General features: G+C 48.6%; 1 protein-coding gene across 1 annotated transcript in view; it reads left to right on the forward strand.

Moving 5' to 3' along the window:
• AMN (amnion associated transmembrane protein) overlaps positions 1 to 12,739 on the forward strand; it is a 56,689-nt gene extending 43,950 nt beyond the window's left edge. Inside the window, exons 8-12 of the mRNA XM_084631496.1 lie at positions 924 to 1,006; positions 4,824 to 4,995; positions 7,711 to 7,867; positions 10,585 to 10,702; positions 12,071 to 12,739. Of these exons, the coding sequence (XP_084487622.1) occupies positions 924 to 1,006; positions 4,824 to 4,995; positions 7,711 to 7,867; positions 10,585 to 10,702; positions 12,071 to 12,181 (641 nt within the window). The 3' untranslated portion in view covers positions 12,182 to 12,739. The remainder of the gene's footprint in view (positions 1 to 923; positions 1,007 to 4,823; positions 4,996 to 7,710; positions 7,868 to 10,584; positions 10,703 to 12,070) is intronic.
• The last annotated feature ends 8,645 nt before the right edge of the window (positions 12,740 to 21,384 follow it).

Genomic DNA, 21,384 nt, shown 5'->3' on the forward strand with positions numbered 1-21,384 from the left:
CTGCCCCTGGTTTAGCCTGTCAGGGTGTCACAAGTCATCAAGATAGTTCAATCCATTCCTGTCAGTGCAGGCTGCGAGGACTGCATTCAGTGCTGGCATCAGGGATGTCACTAATGGAAAATACCCAAGGAAAATGCACTTTCTTGTTCCAATAAATGTCATCTTTATCACCTACGGTAAATTTAATTGAAAATGAAAATATACCCAACAGATTGGCGGAATTTCCTCTACATATGGGTGTTTGTCTGCTTATCTACCTGGAAAGTGAACAAGAATTTTTCATATACAGTCATCATGCCAAACTCATTAGGGCTAGCATATGGTTTTCAAACCTGTTCGTACCAGCAGAGCCTTTGAAAGCAATTAATGGAACTTCATATTTCCAGAAACTTTTACTCCTGCTTTTCAAGAAAAATATTTAGCTCAGCTAACGTGGTGCCAATTGATTTGGTGAATCCAATTGTGCCCTTCTCTAGTGCTTTTTATCCAAGGAGCTCAAAGTACTTTACAAGCATTGCTGAACGCTCATCATTACCTCTTTAAGAACTAGGTAAGTGTCCGGAGTGGATGTGGCTTTCCCAGGAGTGTTCTGAAAAGAGCCCTGCTGACACTGGCTTTTTTAAACCTGTAAAAAGACCAGCAATAGAGGAGGTGTTTCCTGCTGAAAGCTTTTTTCAGAGATCGCTAGCTGATAGAATTATCCTCCCCTTTGTGAGCTCTAGAATGGCACCAGATTACACAAATGGGACTGGGGAATTGTTTGTGAATCTTGTACTGATCCAGATCTTGGTAGACTCTGAAAACCACATTGATTCACGCTGCCAGCCCCACAATAGCCCACATGCAAGGAGAGGTGTGCTTGCAAATGCAAAATCAATGAACCTGTGTGTGTTCTTTCTTGTCTTTCTGCCTTTGATCTATAGGAGCCACTATTTCACTGGAATACACTCCTGGTTTCGACATTAGGCAGTATCAGAACAGAATTCTTCACGCCTTCCTGAGCCTGGTATGGTAGTCTGTTTGGAAAGACTTATTTAATACACCATTCAGATAGAAGCCAGGAAATCCCACCAGTGAGACACTCACCATTATCTTATAATATAAATACATTATAATAGACTGGTATGTACATTTTTCCAGTGATGTCAAGCTGGGTAGTGGCTGCTTGCAGAGCCCTATCTGATACTCTTGTAACTTGGAAGTCAGGGTGGGAAACAGCTGTTTGTAGCCCTGGCTTCTGACCTCAAACAGGAACTCAGCTGCTGGAGCACACAGAGTTCAGCTAGTAGGAAGTCTCTATTTACTATATGGCCCATTAGCGTTTCCCTTTTTTCTAGCTACATCCAACCTCCTACCCTGAATATTTGATGCTACGTGACCCTGGACAAGTCACTTCCCTGCCCAGTGCCTCAGTTTCCCCATTTTACAAAGGGGATTAATGATACTGACCTCCTTTGTAAAGTTCTTTGTGGTCTAGGGATGAAAAGCACTATGTAAGAGCTAGGTATTACTACTGAAGCTAGTGATCTGGTTCTGCTCTCACATCAGGATGTCACTGGTGTGAATCCTGATTTACAGTGGTGTAAATGAGAGCAGAACCAGGCGTGTTGAGCCCAGACTACCCCAAACTGTCCCACTCTTCCAGTTAACAAGACTATAGCCCAAGGACAGAACACAGAGTGCTGTTCAACACAGAGCCAGCAGCACGGGCACCAGGAGCTCACACCTGCCTTGTTCGAGTTTTGACAGTCAGGGGCAGCAAGTCCCAAAGTCGGGCTCCTTTGAATGAGGAAAGAGTCAGCCCCGGACCATGCAGGGTTCCCGATGGCCCTCGAACTGCAGTGGGAATTGTTCCTTTTTGTCATTCATTCCTTCTATTGTTTTGGGGCTAGGGATGTGAACTGGGGGGTATGGGGAGAGGAGAGGGGGTTGATTTCACCTCCTTTCCTTCACTCACCCCTCGTGGCCGCGTGGTCTCCCAGAGAAGTTAGCAGAGTCGTGGAGTTTAAGGCCAGAAGGGACCGCCAGATTGTCTTGTGTGACTGCTTGTATGTCACAGGCCACCCACACCATCCAGCACCCGGCCACTAAACCCAGCACCCAAAATGAGTTAAAAGTTGAACAGCCTACAGGAGACTAGGCTATGATGTGTGACAGGAGGGTGGGACCGAGGTGCACCACTGCCCGACACCCCCTCCATGGCAGGGAAATGATTAAGTGAGATACACTCAGACCATCCTACCAAGTGAGCCACACCCCATGCTGCAGAGGAAGGCAAAAAAAACCCAAAGTCACAGCCAATCTGACCTGAAGGGATGCTTGGTACCATCTCAAGGCACCAGCCCACCCCGCCCAGTGTCCATTGTCAGCCATGGAGGGTTGCCAACTTTCTAATTGCAGAAAACCCCCTTCCCTGCCCCTTCCCCGAGGCCCCGTCCTGATACAGCCCTTCTCTGACTCCACCCCCTACTCACTCCAGCTCCCCTCTCTCTGTCACTCACTCTCCCCCACCCTCACTCACTTTCACTGGGCTGGGGTTGGGGTGTGGAAGTGGGGGAGGGCTACAGCTGGTGGTGTGAGCTCCAGGGTGTGGGTGAGAAATGAGGGGTTCAGGGTACGGGAGGAGGCTCTGGGCTGGGACAGGAGGCTGGAGTGTGGGAGGACATGCGGGCTCTGGGATGGTGCCGGGGATGAGAGATTTGGGGTGCAGGAGGGGGCTCCGGGCTGGGGTTGAGGGGTTTGGTGTGTGGGAGGAGGTTCAGGGCTGGGGTAGGGGGTTGGGGTGCGGGAGGGGATTCCGACCTGGGGCAGGGGGTTGGGGTGCGGATGGGGGTGCGGGATCTGGGAGGGAGTTATGGTGCAGGAGGGGGTTCTGACCTGGGGTACGGGGTTGGGGGTGCTGGGTCTGGGAGGGAGTTTGGGTCTGGGAGGGGGTTCTGACTTGGGGAAGGGGGTTTGAGGTGCAGGTTCCAGCCGGGTGGCACTTACCTCAGGTAGCTCCTGGTCGGCAGCGCAGCGGGGCTAGGACAGGCTCCCTGCCTGCCCTGGCTCCGCGCTGCTCCTGGAAGTGACCAGCATGTCCAGCCCCTAAGCAGAGGAGCCAGGAGGCTTTGTGTGGTGTGTGCTTCCTGCCCCCGCAGGCACCACCCCCTCAGCTCCCATTGGCTGTGGTTCCCGGCCAATGGGAGCTGCAGAGCCGGCGCTTGGGTGGGGGCAGCACGCAGGGCTTCCCTGATTGCCCCTGCCCCTTGGGGCTGTGGGGACATGCCAGCTGCTTCTGGGGAGCTGCACAGAGCCAGGGCAGGCAGGAAGCTTACCTTAGCCCCACTGCACCCCTGACCGGACTTTTAATGGCCTGGTCAGCAGTGCTGACCAGCGCTGCCAGGGTCACTTTTCGACCAGGCATCTGGCTCCAGCGGAAGGAGATTAAAAAAACCCACCAACCCAGAGTATGGGTAAGGGGAGGCATAATCCCTTCCTGACCCCTGAGGTAGCTGTCTGAACCCCTGAAGTATGCACCTGAGGCTTCAGCTCTTCTCTAAGTCTCAGCTGGGGGTGGGGGTGGGGAGACTGGCTGGTGAGTGATGTGGGGCACTCTCGCTTCCCAAGGGATGACAGCATTTCAGCAGCAGGCAGAACCCACGCTGGGTGGGTTTACAGGGCCAGATTCACAGCCATGCAGGGGCCCAGCACAGAGCCGCTTTCATCCTGGTGGAGCTGGGTGGGTGGGGATGTAGGAGACTCCTCAAGGAGCATTCGGTTGGCATATCAGTTCCTATCCCATCCCACCACTGAGGGCATGGCCAGAGCAAAAGGTGCTTGAACAAGAAGGTGGTGCATCTGGCCAATCCCTGCCTGCCAGAATGGGTCCTAGAAAGTGTGGGCACCTGGGCCTAAACCAGAGCAGTTTTCAGGCTGCTCTAACTTATGCTGGGGACTAGTTTTGTCCCTGGCAGCCATGGGATCTGGGGGCACAAAGGTGGCTGACCAGAGAACCTGACCCACAGTTTTCAAAACATCTGTTAGCAACACTGCAGGAGACGGCAGAGCTGGGGGTCCCAGGCTGCGCGACAGGCAAACTCGCTCAGGTGTCACGGTGCTCTTCGCAGCTGCCATGCTGAACCCCCGGCTCCACTCCTCCGCTCTGCGTTCTCCCGCCCAACCGGCCAGTCGAGCACACCAGTATTGGGGGTCACTGCAGCAGCCCGGCCTCATGCTCTGGAGCTTCGGGCCCTGTGCAGCCACCTGGAGGATATGGCTTCAGAGATCCCCCACAATGGATCCCTTGGGCCAAATTTTGCTCCGGGGCAGGTTGTGCTTCCGGAGTAACATCACAGGAGTTACTCTGGATTTACCCTGCTATAATCAAGATCCGACTATAGCCCCATGTAGCAATAGATGCGAGTCTGGTTCTTCCCTCCTTACAAACGTGTACATTCTAATACATTGTTTAAGGATGTGTTACATACACTGCCTCTTTATACAGGGGCCAAATGACACTGTCACTAGAGCGTAGGCGCCCCGATCCAGCTCCAAAGGGAGCACTATTCCTACAGGCATAACCTACCCTGCGTACTCTGAAGTAACATTGGGCCCTGGTGTCTGTTGTTTACAGCCCTGCATGGAAAGAAGACATAAATGTGTCGTTGTGAAAACACAGCCATGAGGTGATTCACAGCCGCACTAGCTCTTTGATGATATTTACATTAAGATTTATAGCCAGCACTTATTTTACTGTCCATCGCAGCTCCAGCTAGAGACAGACCCTGTGATCTCTGCCTGCTGACCTAATGTGTTTTGTGTGTCTTGCTTTCTCGGAAAAGCCAAAATATGCAGGTGTTCAGATGGCTATATCCAAGGTGCGTAAACCCCAGACTTCGCGGAATGCAGTTCCGGTCATCCAGATTGTGCTAATGGATGATAAGACAGGGTCACAGACAGGGACTAATGCTGAACAGTTGGCTGAGGACATCATACGTGACATAACAGTGCACGGTAACTGGTCCCATTCACCTATGGAAGATTCTTTCTCATTCACCAATGATGCTTTCTAGGCAGTTAATAGGAATCACAGAAAATTAAGTGGCAGTTTAGTTAACAAAGTATGTATTGAAAACTCCTGGTTGCTTGTACATAGCTTGTCCATCCTTAGAGATTTTTAAGGCTCAGCTTTACAAAGCCCTGGCTGGGATGATTTAGTTGGTGTTGGTCCTGCTTTGAGCAGGGGATTGGATTAGATGACCACCTGAGGTCTCTTCCACCCCTAGTATTCTATGATAGCACTTTGCTGTGTCTATCCTCCAAGGACCATAGCAACGTAGTTCCAGTGGTGTAGCTATGCTGGCATAACCCTGTAGTATAAATGCAGCCTACAGTGATGGAAGGGGGTTTCTGTCGCCGTTAAGAACTTTGCCTCCCTGACCAATGGCAGCTGCAATGGCAGAATCATTCTTCTGTCAGCCTAGCTGCATCTACACCAGCGGAGAGGTCAGCATAGCTACAGTGCTCTGCGGTCTGGATTTTTCATACCCCGGAGCACCATGCATTTTAAGTATAGATCAGCACTTTCAGCTTCTAAGCATTTTCCGGCCCCTCTGAATTAATCAGTGCGAGTCCAGCACAACTCTTGCAAATCTATCCTCCCCCACTCCCTAAGGACTTGGCTACACACAAGTTCAGTGTTAACTGGTACAGCTTTGTATGTGGACACTTAAAACTGGTTATATCGGTTTAGTTTGTCCTTGTGAATTTACAGCAGTGTCCACATATAGAGCTGTACCAGTTTAACTAAATGAGTATAAAATCACACCTTTGGTCATCTTTAGTCTTGTCTACACCCAAAAGTTGTACCAGTATAGTGGTACAGTTAAAGTGATACAACCCCCAGTGTGGAAGCAATTATATTGGTATAAAGGTGTTTATATTTGTGCCGTTTATTTCCATATGGGAAGAGGACTAAAGTTATACCGGTACACGGCATTTTTACATCAGTATAACTATGTCCATCCTAGGGACTTTACAGGTATAATTATTTTGGTAAACAATCCCTTCCCTAACCAAAATAACTATGCCAGTACCAAAGCTGTCCATGGACCAGCCTTTCTGTGTAGGCCAGGCTTAATTCTGCAGGAAGAAAGAAACTGCCACTTGCATGTTGCCTATCGGATGCCAATAGCTCAGTGGTTTGAGCATTGGCTTGCTAAACTCAGGGTTCTGAGTTCAATCCTTGAGGGGGCTGTTTAGGGATCTGTGGCAAAAATTGGGGATTGGTCCAACTTTGAGCAGGGAGTTGGACTAGATGACCTCCTGAGGTCCCTTCCAACCCTGATATTCTATGATTCTAAGGCTACTAACCTTAGAAAAATATCTACACAAATAGTCTCTTTTTTCCAGAAAGGAAAGGAATTGGGTGTCTGAACTTAGGGACTTTACCATTCTCCATACAACCTGTCCATTCTTGTCTCCACCTCCAAATAGAGGAACAAGCAAAAGGAACAGAGTTTTCACATAAAGTTTTTCACTCTTGCAAAATGCATTTCCCATATGTGGGCTCCTGATATCCCCCAAGAACAGCACTATTGATTGGCCAGACTAGTGGATTAATTGAACCTTTTCACTGATCCCATAAAAGGGACCACACTATCTGCCTAGTTCACTTTTTCTGGAGGATAGCTCTGATCCAAACCTTCCTGCATAGAATATGAGACACTCATGCTAGAGCTGTGCAGAACATTCAAATAAAACCTGGACTCTCAGCAAGGCTCATGAGCCTGGAACTTGGGCAAGACTCTTGGGTGTCCATCATTTGATTTATGATAGATCCAAATCAGTCCCCCAGAGCTGAGTTCCCTCTGAAATGTGTCCCGTTCTTGATGTAGAGCCTGATTCAAATAGTATGACTCAAGCCCATCTCTAGCGGGAACCAGGGCCAACATTTTCAAAATGAGGAGCCTAAAGTTAGACTCTTGAATCCACATCTAGGGCTTGTCTGCACTGCAAATGTTTTGCCAGCATCGTTATACCAGTATAGCTAACCCAGCAGAGCTCCCTAGTGGAGATGCAGTGTAAACTGACAGGAGGAATTCTGCCGGCACAGTTAAAACACCTCCCTGAGCAACACGAGCTAAACAGAGGGAAGCACTCTGCTATCAGTATAGTCATGTCTACACCCGGGATCTTTTCTGGCATACCTATGTTGTCTACAGGGTATGTTTTTTTTCATAGTATGCTGGCAAAACTTTGTAGTGGATAGCCTCTAACATGTAAGTAAATGACTTGATTTTCAAAAGAGCCGAATACCTTGAAGTCAGTGAGGGCTGTTGGCTGTTCAGCACTTTGGAAAAACTTGGCACCCATGAAAGGTAGAGGTCTTGACCAAGTCTCACTTGGACTGATTTTTTAACCTGAATTGCCAAGTAAGTGACGCTAGTGTGCGTGAGAACCCATGCTAACCAGAACTGAAGGGCTGCGTCTCCCAAACCCCTGTAAACGGAAACCACTGATGGCACACAGCCCCAAGACCTGCTATTTAGACTGACCCATGTTTGCGGAAATGCTAATGCCACAGTGAGTTGCAGAGAGTATTTTTCTAGGCACCCTGCTTTTTATGTACATACCAGTTCAGTACAGGGATTGCAAGTCAGGGGAGAAGGGGGGAGGGTGTTGTATTATATAACCCTGTACTGAAAAATCCTCTTACCTACTTTGCAGGTGACTCCTTTGGCATTGTGACGGGTACAGTGCAAGTAGCCACTGGCAGTAATTCTAATGGAGAAGGAGGCACCATTGCTGGGACAGTTATTGGTCTACTCCTTGGGGTGCTGTTGCTCGGCATAATGCTGTTTCTCCACTGGAAGGGGATGATAAGGTAGGCACGGGGGCTTTCACACCCATTCGATTGTTAACCACCGAAGAGTTTTGTTTAACAGCTGAGACTAAGAAAATGAACTCCGAGGTCTTCCGTCGTTCACTGATTCATGAAACAAAGAATCCAGGGATTGGCCCAGACCCTACCCACCATTAAAGCAACTTTATGTTACTCCACCAGTGTCAAGCTGTGCTAGCATTGGCAGAGCCGGCCTCCCAAATATCCTCGCATCCTGGGGAGGTCCTAAGGTGACAAAGAACTGCCAGAGCAGCGTCTACATCACGCCCTGTCCCTGCAGCCTGGTCGTGGCTGGGCATCCTGGCATTGCAACAGTCCTTGGCTGTATGTGTTGTGGGAAGCTGGAATAAATGAGGGCAGCCTTGAGGCTGCTCTGACTTGTACCCAGGGACTGGTAGGTGCATAGTGGCCCCAGGATCAGGGAAGTTCTTTGGTGGCTTCAAGGCGCATTAGTGCCCCCTCCAGCTGCAGCCCACGAACCAATAGCTGTCGCGCTGTTCTCCGGTTTGAGTTCAATGCGGTTCAATTTTGTAACTTAATGGAAATTCCCTGTCGCTTTGCAGTCCCGCAACTGCATGCAGAATTGACATTGCCTGGTGGGGCCCATTTGGCCATATTAATGCACCGAAACAATTCTAAACACTTGTTCTGCAACTTTGTGTCCCTGAGAGCAAATTGCACGACGGAGAGAGCCCGCGGCAGCCCGTTGGACCATATCACTTTATTTATTAATTGTCACGCAGCCTGCGCTCAGGCGTCAAAAACGGAGACTAGGCCAGGGCAGGGCTTGGCCTTGGATTCCTTCTGCGCCCCAAATTCCCACGGAGGCCAAAGGAACCCGGTCTACAGGTCTGGGCCCTCACTTCTTTTGGGTGGCTGCAGATCTGGGGCCTGTTGAAGTACCTTGGGGCTTGTCTGACTGTTCCATTGGCCAGCACGCAATTTAAATCACTTGTGTTTGTTAAATGTTTCAGACTTCTTGCGAAACAAGCAGATTCAAGCAGTAAAGATTACATCTCTGAAATGTTAGCTCTGTGTGTGTGCGTGCACTGGGAGGATGTATAGCTATCAGGGAATAGCTGTACTGGGAGGTGGCTGGATCGGATGCATTTGACACAATAGGTGAGATGAGAAGAAGGAAAAAAGGGGGAATTCAGAAGGAAAAGGGGAGAAAACTGGGGGTGGCCGGGGAAGGTCCCATCACAAGATTTCAGTGTAATCAGATGGGCTTTATGAGCCTATTCTGCAGGTGTTTGTCCCATATGTCAGATTACCACAGCGAAGGATCACAAAACAGCCCGGTCTCTGCTTAAAAAGCTTTACCAGCAGAGCCATGTCAGGGGTGTGCTTTGCGGTTATGCTGATAAAAGACCCAGTGTAGACACAGTTATACTGGTATAAGGTGCTTTATACCACTATAACTTGGGCCAGGTCTACCCTACAGACTCCTGGCAGCATTGCTCCCTGAGCCAGGGGGTGAAGAGATGTGATTTTTGACCAACAAAGCTGTGCCAGGAAAAGGCCATAGTGTAGACGCAGCTATGTTGGCAAAACTAGCTTGTTTCAGTCCGGCGGGGTAGATTTACTTCACCAGTGCAACATGCAGCTTTGCCAGCACAGCAGCATCCTCGCTAGGCATGATTTGCTGCTATAGCATACCAGGATTCCTATACCGGACCATGGAAATACCACTAGTCCGGGAAAGTACTCCTAAGTGCAGATATAGCTTTATTTTGCCTCGCCGAATTGGAATAAGCTATACCAGTATAGCTGCTTCCACACTAGGGGAGTGGTGTTGCTCTAACTATGATGGCATAGTTAAAGTGACAAAACTGTTACATGTAGCCAAGGCCAGATGTTCCAGATGAAATCCCATGTCCAGGCTGCTGTTGCATACCAAAGAGCTTTGTCACAGCTGGCTGGCTCCAGCAAGGGAGGAATCCAAGGCAGGCTGCTTCTGCTTTTGCCAATGCATTAGTGTTGCATTTTTCAACAACCAGCGCAGTTCTCAGGCATCATTTGTTTTTCTTGCCTCTCGACAAGCGCAGAGATGATTAGCGTTTCCTAGCAAAAAATAGCAGATTTATTTCAGTTCTAAGTAAATCTCCAGCCCCCATAGTTGTTACTAGATTATTCATTTCCCAGTGACGTTCGTCTGGAGGCTGGGCAGTTGTTTGACATACGTGCTCACTGCTTTGGGGGGAAAGTTTATGAAATAATGAAAGAGGGGGGGAACCCAAGACCAAAGCCTTTGGCTTGGCTCTCCCTGCCCAGCTGCAGGCTCTGAATTCCAGCACTGGCACAAATACCACTTCAGCACTCGGATCACTGCAGCTGGATACCAGTTTTTTCCTATAATGGAGGGTGCTCTAAATTAGAAAATGGGGAAATGATAGGGCCAGCCAGAATGTGTGAGAGCTTCAGAGCAACCTGAAGCTCTAAAGCAGAGGATGCCAATCATCCTAAGTGCTACTGAAACAGTCCTCCTTCAGAGAGCCTCGGTTTTAAAACTGAAAACTACAGCCACTTCCCTGAAGAGCAATCGATGTCCCTTTTTCAAGAGGGCTTGACACTTACCTGAAATATTCCCCCACCTCTAGCATGAAGGAAATCCATTTCACTAGGGGAGACTGGCTTGACAGTTGCCTTCAGTATTGGATGGACGCACATTTGGGAACCTAAAATGTCTTTCCTCTCAGATTACCATCCGTACACTTGGCAGGCCTGTGGAACAGAAAGAAGGACCAGGATGTTGTGGCAGGACCAAGTGACAAAGGGTTTGACAATCCCATATTTGACACGCCGACCAACAGAGCTGTAAGTGTCTTCACTTTCTCTTTTTCCACAGCTGGCTCAACGCGTAACCCTTTGCTCAGCCTTTGCATGTGGAATTGTCATTGCAGGCACTGGGCTGGTGGGGTGATTGGGTACTGGCTGGAATATCTGACCTGGGTGGTGTCTGCTAGATGGAACGTCGAGTCTCTGGGACTCTGCAGACTACAGCAGGGATAAGTCCTATGTACACAGTGGAGATTCCTCGTTAGCTCCAGTGGAAACGCTGTGTGCACTTGGAGTGAGTGGAAGCCCTTGGGCTCTCCCTCGATGCTGCAGATGTGCTATACAGCTGGTGACTGTGCTGGCCATTGTTTGTGGCCAGACGCTTTTTACAATGTGGGTCGCTAGAAGCTCTCCAGTTTTACACACCCATCACGGCTGAGGCTTTCAAAGGAGTGGTAGGTGAGGTCTATGTCCCGAGTGCATTGCAAGCGGCTTGGATGTGTGGAACATTTGAGGGAGGCCAAATCTGAGGAACATTCTGAGCTGGCAGCTGTAGCTAGGAGCCAGAGCACTAAGTACAAAATGTAGCAGAGGTGTTTCATTTTCTGGAGACGTTACTGGCAAAAATGAGTTGTGCTGTTCCTGAATCCATAGTGCCTTCGACTGACATGCTTCTTCCACGCCCTCCCCACACTCCTCCCCTTCATAGCTCTGTAACTAAAAAAACAAATTACCCCATCTAATGTAATTGGGGTGTGACAAGAGTGAGCAGCAGGAGAAGAGAATTGCTATGGGAGGAAGGACACTTGCCCCAGAAAGAGCTGGGCAGAGCTCAGGCCAGCCTGCGTTGCGGGGGGCTTGGGCTAGCCACACACAGAGCGGGGGCCCTCAGATTAGCAGCTCGGGCCAGCCCAGGGGTGAGGGTGGGGCCTCAGGCTAGCCCTATGTGGTGTCCCATTTTCCCTTTGGGAAATGTGGTCACTCTAGGGATGGGCTAAAAGCTTATCAGGTTCCACAGAAGGTTTTTCCTTTCTCTGGATGAGACCATTCACCATTACATTAGATAGGGTCACTTTGTTTTGTAGTTCCAGAGATAGGAGCCTCATGCTTCATGGCAGAAGCCAGTCCCAGCTGGATGGTCTAAGGAGGAACATCCTCTGTGGGCAGCTCAGTCCAGAATGGTCAACTGAGGGGTTTCGGCTGCTGGTCACTGCTGGAAACAAGATACTGAGCTAGACGGCTGGCTGGTCTGAGCCGGTCTGGCCATTTCCATGTGAAGTATGCAGCTTGCTGAACAGTAGTGCTCAGTTCCACAATGTCACATCAGATTCACTTCATCTTACAAGCGCCTGAGCTCGGCTTTTTTTTCACCCCTCTCCTTAAACATTTTGTCTCTTTCTGTTGTAGGAGTCACATGGTGCATGCTCCGGAGAGGAGGCCCTGAAGGAGATGGCTAGTAAAGACAGTGGGATTTATTTTGTTAACCCGTTATATGATGAAACTGAACTCATTGCTTAATAGCAGAGTCCTGAGCGGTCCTAGCCAAATGTGAGGTTGGAATATAATTTCATTCAGGCTAATATTTTACCCACTGTACAGTAATAGTTATCCCAGGATAACCCTCTATGGGGACATTTTTATTTTGCAGTAAAAGTGGCTTTTATTTGGTTATTCTAAATCTCTTCCCAAGTGTTATAAGTTAAAGCAGAAAAAGCCACCCTTATACCGGAATAAGTGTGTCCACATGCAGGGATTATACACCGGTATACTATACCTCTTTAAATTCGCACCTTAGCTTATACCAAAAAACCTCTACCACACAGACAAGGCCTAACTAAAATCCCCCTGCATCAGCATCTGTGTATGATTTCTTCAGGTCCTGTCCTAAACTGTTATTTTGTGTTGCTGCTAGAGCTGCTGAGTTCTTCCACCCCCAAGGTGGCTGCATTTCAGTGGTGGGTGAATTGATATAATTTGCATATCAGTTTTCCTTGTCACTGACAGGAGCTGTATTCACTCATTTGTTAGCTGAAGTTCCCAATGCCTTAACAGAATAAACAGTGTTCATACAGTTCATGTCATTTGTGTGCAATCGTTGTTTTTTTCCCCCTTTAAAGATATTCAATTAAATAACAATACTTTATCCCTATTTTATCCAAGAAGCTGAGGCATAGAGAGATCAAAGGCTTGATCCCTGCAAGATGCTGAGCTCTCTGGCCTAGATCCAGCACTTTTCACATGAAATCAGCCAGTGATTTGTGCGTGTGGAGAGAAACAGGCATGGCAGCAAAATATTTCAGAGTCCTTGTTTGTTTCCCTGATCACTGAGAATATCTGAATGCAGATTTCTCCCCCGCCCTCCACCCCCAGCCAGCCCATTTCACAAGATGGAATCCTAAGCAAGTATTTATCTTCCTCTGTCATTTATTGAAATGGCTGCACTGCTCCGATTTCTCCTGCGATCCCATTCAAGTTTGACATTTGTTATGAGAACTTAAAAGAGCCACCTTGGAATTTTTCATGTTGCTTCCTGAGGTCAGAGAGCAAATATTTTAGCAGGAAAACAAAAGCGGGGACCCATCATTTTTTACATTCCTGACATTCCAATGTGCCACTTTACGATGTCCACACTAGTTCCATTGAGAAGTCCAGCATGAGATGTTTAAATGGCTTTATTTTCTGCATCAGAGACAAGGTGGGTGAGGGCCTATCTTTTACTGGACCAACTTCTGTTGGTGAGAGAGACAAGCCTTTGAGCCACACAGAGCGCTTCTTTGGGTCTGGGGAAAGTATTAATAGTGTCACAGCTAAATACAAGATCAAACAGCTGTTTTAGCATAGCTAGAACATATGCTAAGGAACCTTTATGCTAAACTATCTGTTCCATCTTGTGTTCAGCTGTAGCACTCTTTCCCAGTCCTGAAGAAGCAGGTCTCATTCACCAACAGAAGTTGGTCCAATAAAGAATATGACCTCACCCACCTTGTCGCTCTAATATCCTGGGAACGGCACCAATATTCCTTTCTGCATGACATTCTGGGGACTAGTTAAGTGCTCAATTAAGGGTGGGACTAAGAGGCACAACCTTTCCACAGCTCCTTAGGACGTGGCATCAGGAACAGTATGGTAAGTATGTAGCCTCATTGATTTTAAGGCCAGAAGGGACCATTATGATCATCTAGTCTAACCTCCTGCATAACACAGGCCAGAGAACTTTCAGCATGGACGTTTACTTATTTATCACTGGATTTTTATAGCTGGTACCTCTCAAATACCCTACGCACCCCAAAAATTCATGCAGCAATCCTCCTCACGTGTTGGGAATTCATTATAGAATAACTTATCAATGGGCAGATCTTGGATTCTGAATGTGTGGAGATGCGTGAAAATGTATGCAAATTTGCAATCTCCTGGGTTGTCAATAGGGCAGGTACAGTAGGGAAGTAGCTCTGTTTAGTTTATTATTTTTTGTTTTAGTCTTTAGATGGCCTAAGCTTTTTTCAAAGGCTTTGGAACTTGGTTTTATGTCTATCACAGGTTCTGACAAAATGTGACAGCTCATAGATAGTGTTTAAAGACATTACATGTCTGTCTCTAGGATAATGACCCACTGGAACTATTCTGACAAAGTTTCCTTTGCAGACAGATTAAATGTATTTTATAGGGGTCCCAAACATTTCCCAGTGCTGATTGGTTCACTTGCCTAACCATTGGCATGAATGGGGCAGAAAAATAGATTCAAACGTCAACCTCCAAAAGGCAAAAGTTTTGCAACAGCCAATTGATTCTGTTGCCGTTTTGGTAGCGAGGTTGGGCAAAGACATTATGGAGCAGACACTTGACTAATTTGTCATTCTGGGCTATCAGCCCCAACTGCTCGTGAATGGACCAGGGGCCAGAAACAAGGAGAGGGCCTCAAATAACAGCCCTCTACAACACACAGCATCTCTCCTGGTCCAAATGGAGACAGGCCCTGAGCAGTCAGATGGAAGAGTAGAAACCAGACAGCACAGCTAGGAAAACTGAAGTCAAAAATGGGAAGCTAATATGTGCTACCAACGAACTCCTTTTCCCTCATGGAGCCTCCCATGGGAGCCACTCATAGCAAAGACAGCAGCAGCATGGGAGCGGAGCTCAGTAACACCATGGGTCTGGAGTGGGAAAAGTAGGGGGGAGGTTTGAGGCCAAGGGATGAATTATCCCAGCGGCTTCTACAGTTCCCTTATTATCTGTATTACGGTAGCACCAAGAGGCCTTTACCAAGACCACAATCCCATTATGCTAGGTGCTGTATAAACCTACAATAACAGACCCTGCCCTGCAATGGATACAATCTAAACAGACAGAAAGGTGGAAGAATGGAGTATAGTGAGCCCCATTCTGCAGGGACAGAGAGATGACGAAGCCTGGATCAGAGCTTGTGAACTGAACTCAGAGCCCTGATTTCTAGTCTACTGCCTCACACCGCAGCTCCTCCTTTCTGTAGCCCCCCTGAGGTGTCACCTTTTGGACCCCACTACCTTGAAGGCTCTTTTAAGTGCAAAGCCTTGTGCCAATGTGTGTGCTGGGCCCAGGGATTGCTGTTGCCTTCAAAGCTGCCTTGCCTCACTTTGTGAGGATTGGTTAATGTTGGAATAACACACTGTAAAAATACAAAGCTGCTATAAGTGCTTCATAACGTTGGTACCTGTTGCATCCTCTCTCAGAGACCACACCCTGCTAGGACCAGGGGCAATCACGCATATACTTCAACACAACAGCCAACAACCTACCTGACAGTCCTTGAGATGGGGGCATGTATCTGACATGAACTGGGTGATGACCACCGGCTCCATTTCATAACAGATACCTACCATCCTTTATGTGGTAGCAGCTTTGGCTCACTGTTGGGACAGGCTAGGTTGTACCCACAAGCTAGAAGGGGAAGACTCCATAGCCCATTTCCTAGCCACCAATGAGCTCCTATTTGTCCCTATAGGGTATGTCTACACTCAATAAAAAAAACTCTGCCTGGCTTGTGCCAACTGACTTGGGCTCGCAGGGCTCAGGCTAAGGGGCTTTTTAATTGGGGTGTAGACATTCGGGCAGGAGCTGCAATCCAAGCTCAGAGAGCCTCGCAACTCAGAGGGGCCTAGAGCCCAGGCTCCAGCTCTAGCATGAATGTCTACACTGCAGTTAAACAGCCCCTTATCCGGAGCCCCAGTCAGCTGGCATGGGCCAACTGCAGGTGTCTAATTGCAATGTAGACCCACCCTGAAAGACCAAGATGATGGAGCATGTAAAAGCCCAAACTGCCTAACTATCTACATGGAAAATTGAGCATGGGGTAGCAGCCTTGGGACTCATGGGTGCTGGGGGTCTAGGCGTGGCTGTTTCTGGGACAAGTCACTTTCTCTCCCTGCCTAATTCAGATGGTAAGTGGTGCAGAGCAGAGACTGCCTGGGACCGGGTGGTTGGTTGTCCTTTGTTGATTTCAACTGAAAACGAATCACATTTAAAAACAATTCCAACTTTGCTTGTTTTAGTGACAAACGAGGAGCTGAAGTGTAAAAAACAATAGAGCGGAATGCTTCAAATGTGCTGGGGGCCCTGGCAGAACTACGTGCTGTGAGAATAAAACTGACAAGCCAATGAACCCTCCTGGGTACTGAAAAGAAAGGAGACTGGAACGGGAGGGGTGATGGAGGGGAAGAGACAACCACTGAACACTGCCAAGCCTCAGCCTCTTCCCTGCACAGAGGTGGGGGCAGCGAGGCCATCGATCTTACAGACCGGTTGTTGTTGCCAGTGCTGCAGTTCCCATAATGTTAGATGCCATGGTAACAGGATGATGTCACTTGCCAAGCTATTCATCTACGAGCGCAGAATTTCACAGTCACACTGGCCTCCTGCATCAGTCAGCACTAGCTCATTGGAGGAGAGTGCGCAGTACAGCACCCCTCATACAACATGCTCCCACACAGCTGTGTGCTGCAGAATTCAACTGCCAAAAGCAAGGACACCCGCCACAAACACACCCACGCTAGGAGAGGAGGGATGGCCAAGGGGTTAGAGTGCTAGCCGGGGACTTGAGACACCTGGGTTCAATTCACTGCTCTGCCACGGGCTCCCTGTGTGACCTTGGGCAAATCACTGAAGGCCAAAGGTACGGAGGCATTGCTTCACTGAGTGTTACCTCCTAGGCGCCCTGTTGCCCAGTGGAACCCCCCAGCCCTCGGTTGGGTGCCCAGCCTCCCCACACAATGCATGGGCAGATTAAGGGATCCTCAGAGGCCGGGAGGGAACTAGCCATCTGTGAACTGCAGCGTGTGGCTGGTGGGCCTGAGTTGGGCACCTTCTGCCTCTTGGGAATGTCAGCCTTGACCCTCCTCCTGCAGTTAGTGGTCTAAACCAGGCCAGCCAACTCAGTAGCCCACACCCTGGAGTGGATGCAGCAACAAAGGGAACCATAGCCTGGTGGATCAGGCCCTTGGAACCTCAAGTTCAAAATCCTGTTTTGGCTGAGTCAGACCAGGGACTTGAACCTACATCCCAGGGGAGTGCCCTAACCGCTGGGGAATAACATAGATTCATAGATATTTAGGTCAGAAGGGACCATTATGATTATCTAGTCTGACCTCCTGCACAACGCAGGCCACAGAATTTCACCCACCCACTCCTGCAAAAAACCTCTCAGCTATGTCTGAGCTATTGAAGTCCTCAAATCGTAGTTTAAAGACTTCAAGGAGCAGAGAATCCTCCAGCAAGTGACCTGTGCCCCATGCTACAGAGGAAGGCGAAAAACCTCCAGGGCCTCTTCCAATCTGCCCTGGAGGAAAATTCCTTCCCGACCCCAAATATGGCGATCAGCTAAACCCTGAGCATATGGGCAAGATTCATCAGCCAGATACATCAGGCTGCAGCTCCATGAATATTGACTTAGTTCTTCAAAGTGCAGCAACCCTCCCCACACATACATACCCGGAGAGCTGGTGAGCACTCCACCAGTGTGGTGGTTAGGGCGCTCATCTCAGCTTTAGGAGCCCTGGCTTCATGTTCTGCTCCAAATCAGGTAAAACTGACTTGAAGTTGGGTCTCCCACATGCCCAGTAAGTGCTTTAAACACACACACAACGGTTTTGTCACCAAATGCTGATCTGCTGCCTCCCCTCCCCCATCTGCCATCCATTGTGACAGGAACTGTTCAGGAAGAACAGGCCGGGGAGAAAAGGAGAGGGAATTGCACTGTATGTAAGGGAGCAAGCAATATGATTGCTCAGAGCTCCAGTATGAAACTGGAGTGTTGAGAGTCTTTGAGTTAAGTTTAGTGGCGAGAGCAACAAGGGTGGTGTCGTGGTGAGCCTCTGCTATAGACCAGGAGGATGAGGTAGACAAGGCTTTCTTCAGACAACTAACAGAATTTTCCAGATCACAGGCCCTGGGTCTCATGGGGGACTTCAATCACCCTGACATCTGCTGGGAGAGCAATACAGCGGTGCACAGACAATCCAGGAAGTTTTTGGAGAGTGCAGGGGACAACTTCCTGGTGCAAGTGCTGGAGGAACCAACCAGGGGCCGTGCTCCTCTTGACCTGCTGCTCACAAACAGGGAAGAATTGGTAGGGGAAGTAGAAGTGGGTGGCAACCTGGGCAGCAGTGACTATGAGATGGTTTAGTCCAGGATCCTGATAAAAGGAAGAAAGGAGAGCAGCAGAATAAGAATCCTGGACATCAGAAAAGCAGACTTTGACTCCCTTGGGGAACTGATGGGCAGGATCCCCTGGGAGGATAATATGAGGAGGCAAGGAGAACAGGAGAGCTGGCTGTATTTTGAAGAAGCCTTATTGAGGGTGCAGCAACAAACCCTCCCGATATGCAGAAAGAATAGCAAATATGGCAGGTGACCAGCTTGGCTTAACAGAGAAATCTTTGGTGAGCTTAAACACAAAAAGGAAGCTTACAAGAAGGGGAAACTTGGACAGATGACTAGGGAGGAGTATAAAAATATTGCTTAAGCATGCAAGGCTGTAATGAGGCAGGCCAAAGCACAACTGGAGTTGCAGCTAGCAAGGGCTGTGAAGGGTAACAAGAAGGGTTTCTACAGGTCTGTTAGCAACAAGAAGCTCAGGGAAAGTGTGGGACCCTTACTGAATGGGGGAGGCAACCTACTGACAGATGATATGGAAAAAGCTGAAGTACTCAATGCTTTCTTTTGCCTCAGTGTTCACAGACAAGGTCAGCTCCCAGACTCCTGTACTGGGCAGCACAGTATAGGGAGGAAGTGAGCAGCCCTCAGTGGTGAAAGAACAGATTAAGGACTATTTAGAAAAGCTGGACATGCCCAAGTCTATAGGTCCAGATCTAATGCATCCGAGGGAGTTGGCTGATGTGATTTCAGAGCCATTGGCCATTATCTTTGAAAACTCGTGGTGATCAGGGAGGATCCTGGACGATTGGAAAAAGGCGAATATAGTGTCCATCTTTAAAAAAGGGAAGAAGGAGAATCTGGGGAACTACAGACCAGTCGGCCTCACCTCAGTCCCTGGAAAAATCATGGAGCAGGTCTTCAAGGAATCCATTTTGAAGCACTTGGAAGGTGATCAGGAACAGTCAACATGGATTCACCAAGGGCAAGTCATGCCTGACCAAACCTGATTGCCTTCTATGATGAGATAACTGGTTCTGTGGATATGGGGAAAGCGGTGGACGTGATATATCTTGACTTTAGTAAGCTTTTGATATGGTCTCCCACAATATTCTTGCCAGCAAATTAAAGAAGTATGGATCGAATGAATGGACCGCTACAGACTAGGGACCGAATGGCTAGGCAGCAGTTCTGCGGAAAAGGACCTAGGGGGTGACAGTGGACGAGAAGCTGGATATGAGTCAGCAGTGTGCCCTTGTTGCCAAGAAGGCCAATGGCATTTTGGGATGTATAAGTAGGGGCATAGCGAGCAGATCGAGGGACGTGATCGTTCCCCTCTATTCGACATTGGTGAGGCCTCATCTGGAGTACTGTGTCCAGTTTTGGGCCCCACACTTCAAGAAGGATGTGGATAAATTGGAGAGAGTCCAGCAAAGGGGAACAAAAATGATTAGGGGACTGGAACACATGAGTTATGAGGAGAGGCTGAGGGAGCTGGGATTGTTTAGCCTGCAGAAGAGAAGAATGAGGGGGGATTTGATAGCTGCTTTCAACTACCTGAAAGGGGGCTCCAAAGAGGATGGCTCTAGACTGTTCTCAATGGTAGCAGATGACAGAACGAGGAGTAATGGTCTCAAGTTGCAGTGGGGGAGGTTTAGATTGGATATTAGGAAAAACTTTTTCACTAAGAGGGTGGTGAAACACTGGAATGCGTTATCTAGGGAGGTGGTAGAATCTCCTTCCTTAGAGGTTTTTAAGGTCAGGCTTGACAAAGCCCTGGCTGGGATGATTTAACTGGGAATTGGTCCTGCTTCGAGCAGGGGGTTGGACTAGATGACCTTCTGGGGTCCCTTCCAACCCTGATATTCTATGATTCTATGACTATAAAGTGGATAGAAATCTGGCTATATCGTCGGGCTCAACAGGTAATGATCAATGGCTCAATGTCTAGTTGGCAGCTGGTATCAAGCGGAGTGCCCGAGGGTTCAGTCCTGGGGCCGGTTTTGTTCAACATCTTCGTTAATGATCTGGATGATGGGATGGATTGCACCCTCAGCAAGTTCTCAGATGACACTAAGCTGGGGGGAGAAGTAGTTATGCTGGAGGGTAGGGATAGGGTCCGGAGTGACCTAGCAGAATTGGAGGATTGGGCCAAAAGACATCTGATGAGGATCAACAAAGACAAGTGCAGAGTCCTGCACTTAGGATGGAAGAATCCCATGCACTGCTATAGGCTGGGGACCGACTGGCTAAATGGCAGTTCTTCAGAAAAGGACCTGGGGTTACAGTGGACGAGAAGCTGGATATGAGTCAACAGTGTGCCCTTGTTGCCAAGAAGACTAATGGCATATTGGGCTGCATTAGTAGGAGCATTGCCAGCAGATTGAGGGAAGTGATTATTCCCCTCTATTCAACACTGGTGAGGCCACATCTGGAGTATTGCATCCAGTTTTGGTCCCCCCCACTACAGAAGGGATATGGACAAATTGGAGAGAGGCCAGCAGAGGGCAAAAAAATTTATTTGGGGGCTGGGTCACATGGCTTACAAGGAGAGGCTGAAGGAACCGGGCTTATTTAGTCTGTAGAAGATAAGAGTGGGGGGAGATTTGATAGCAATCTTCAACTACCTGAAGGGGGCGTTCCAAAGAGGATGGAGCTCGGCTGTTCTCAGTGGTGGCAGAAGACAAGAACATGAAGCAATGGTCTCAAGTTGCAGTGCGGGAGGTCTAGGTTGTATATTAGGAAAAACTATTTCACTAGGAGGGTGGTGAAGCACTGGAATGGGTTACCTAGGGAGCTGATGGAATCTCCTTCCTTGGAGGTATTTAAGGCCTGGCTTGACAAAGCCCTGGCTGAGATGATTTCGTTGAGGATGCCCTGCTTTGGGCAGGGGGTTGGACTAGATGACTTAATCGTCTCTGAGTCTAATTGCAGCTAAGGCCTGCTGGTGAAATTAGCTTTCCCCTGCCTAGTGTGAGGCGCCTTTGTAAATAATGGCAACAGCTAGAAATTTAGATGCCTAAAGGTTAGGTGGCAGCTGAGGGGCAGTTCTGAGAAGGTCAGTGGAACCTAAATGGTGAACGTAAGCCCTTAAATGC

The sequence above is a fragment of the Lepidochelys olivacea genome (genome assembly GCF_965140295.1).
Source record: "Lepidochelys olivacea isolate rLepOli2 genome assembly, chromosome: 6".
NCBI lineage: Eukaryota > Metazoa > Chordata > Testudines > Cheloniidae > Lepidochelys > Lepidochelys olivacea.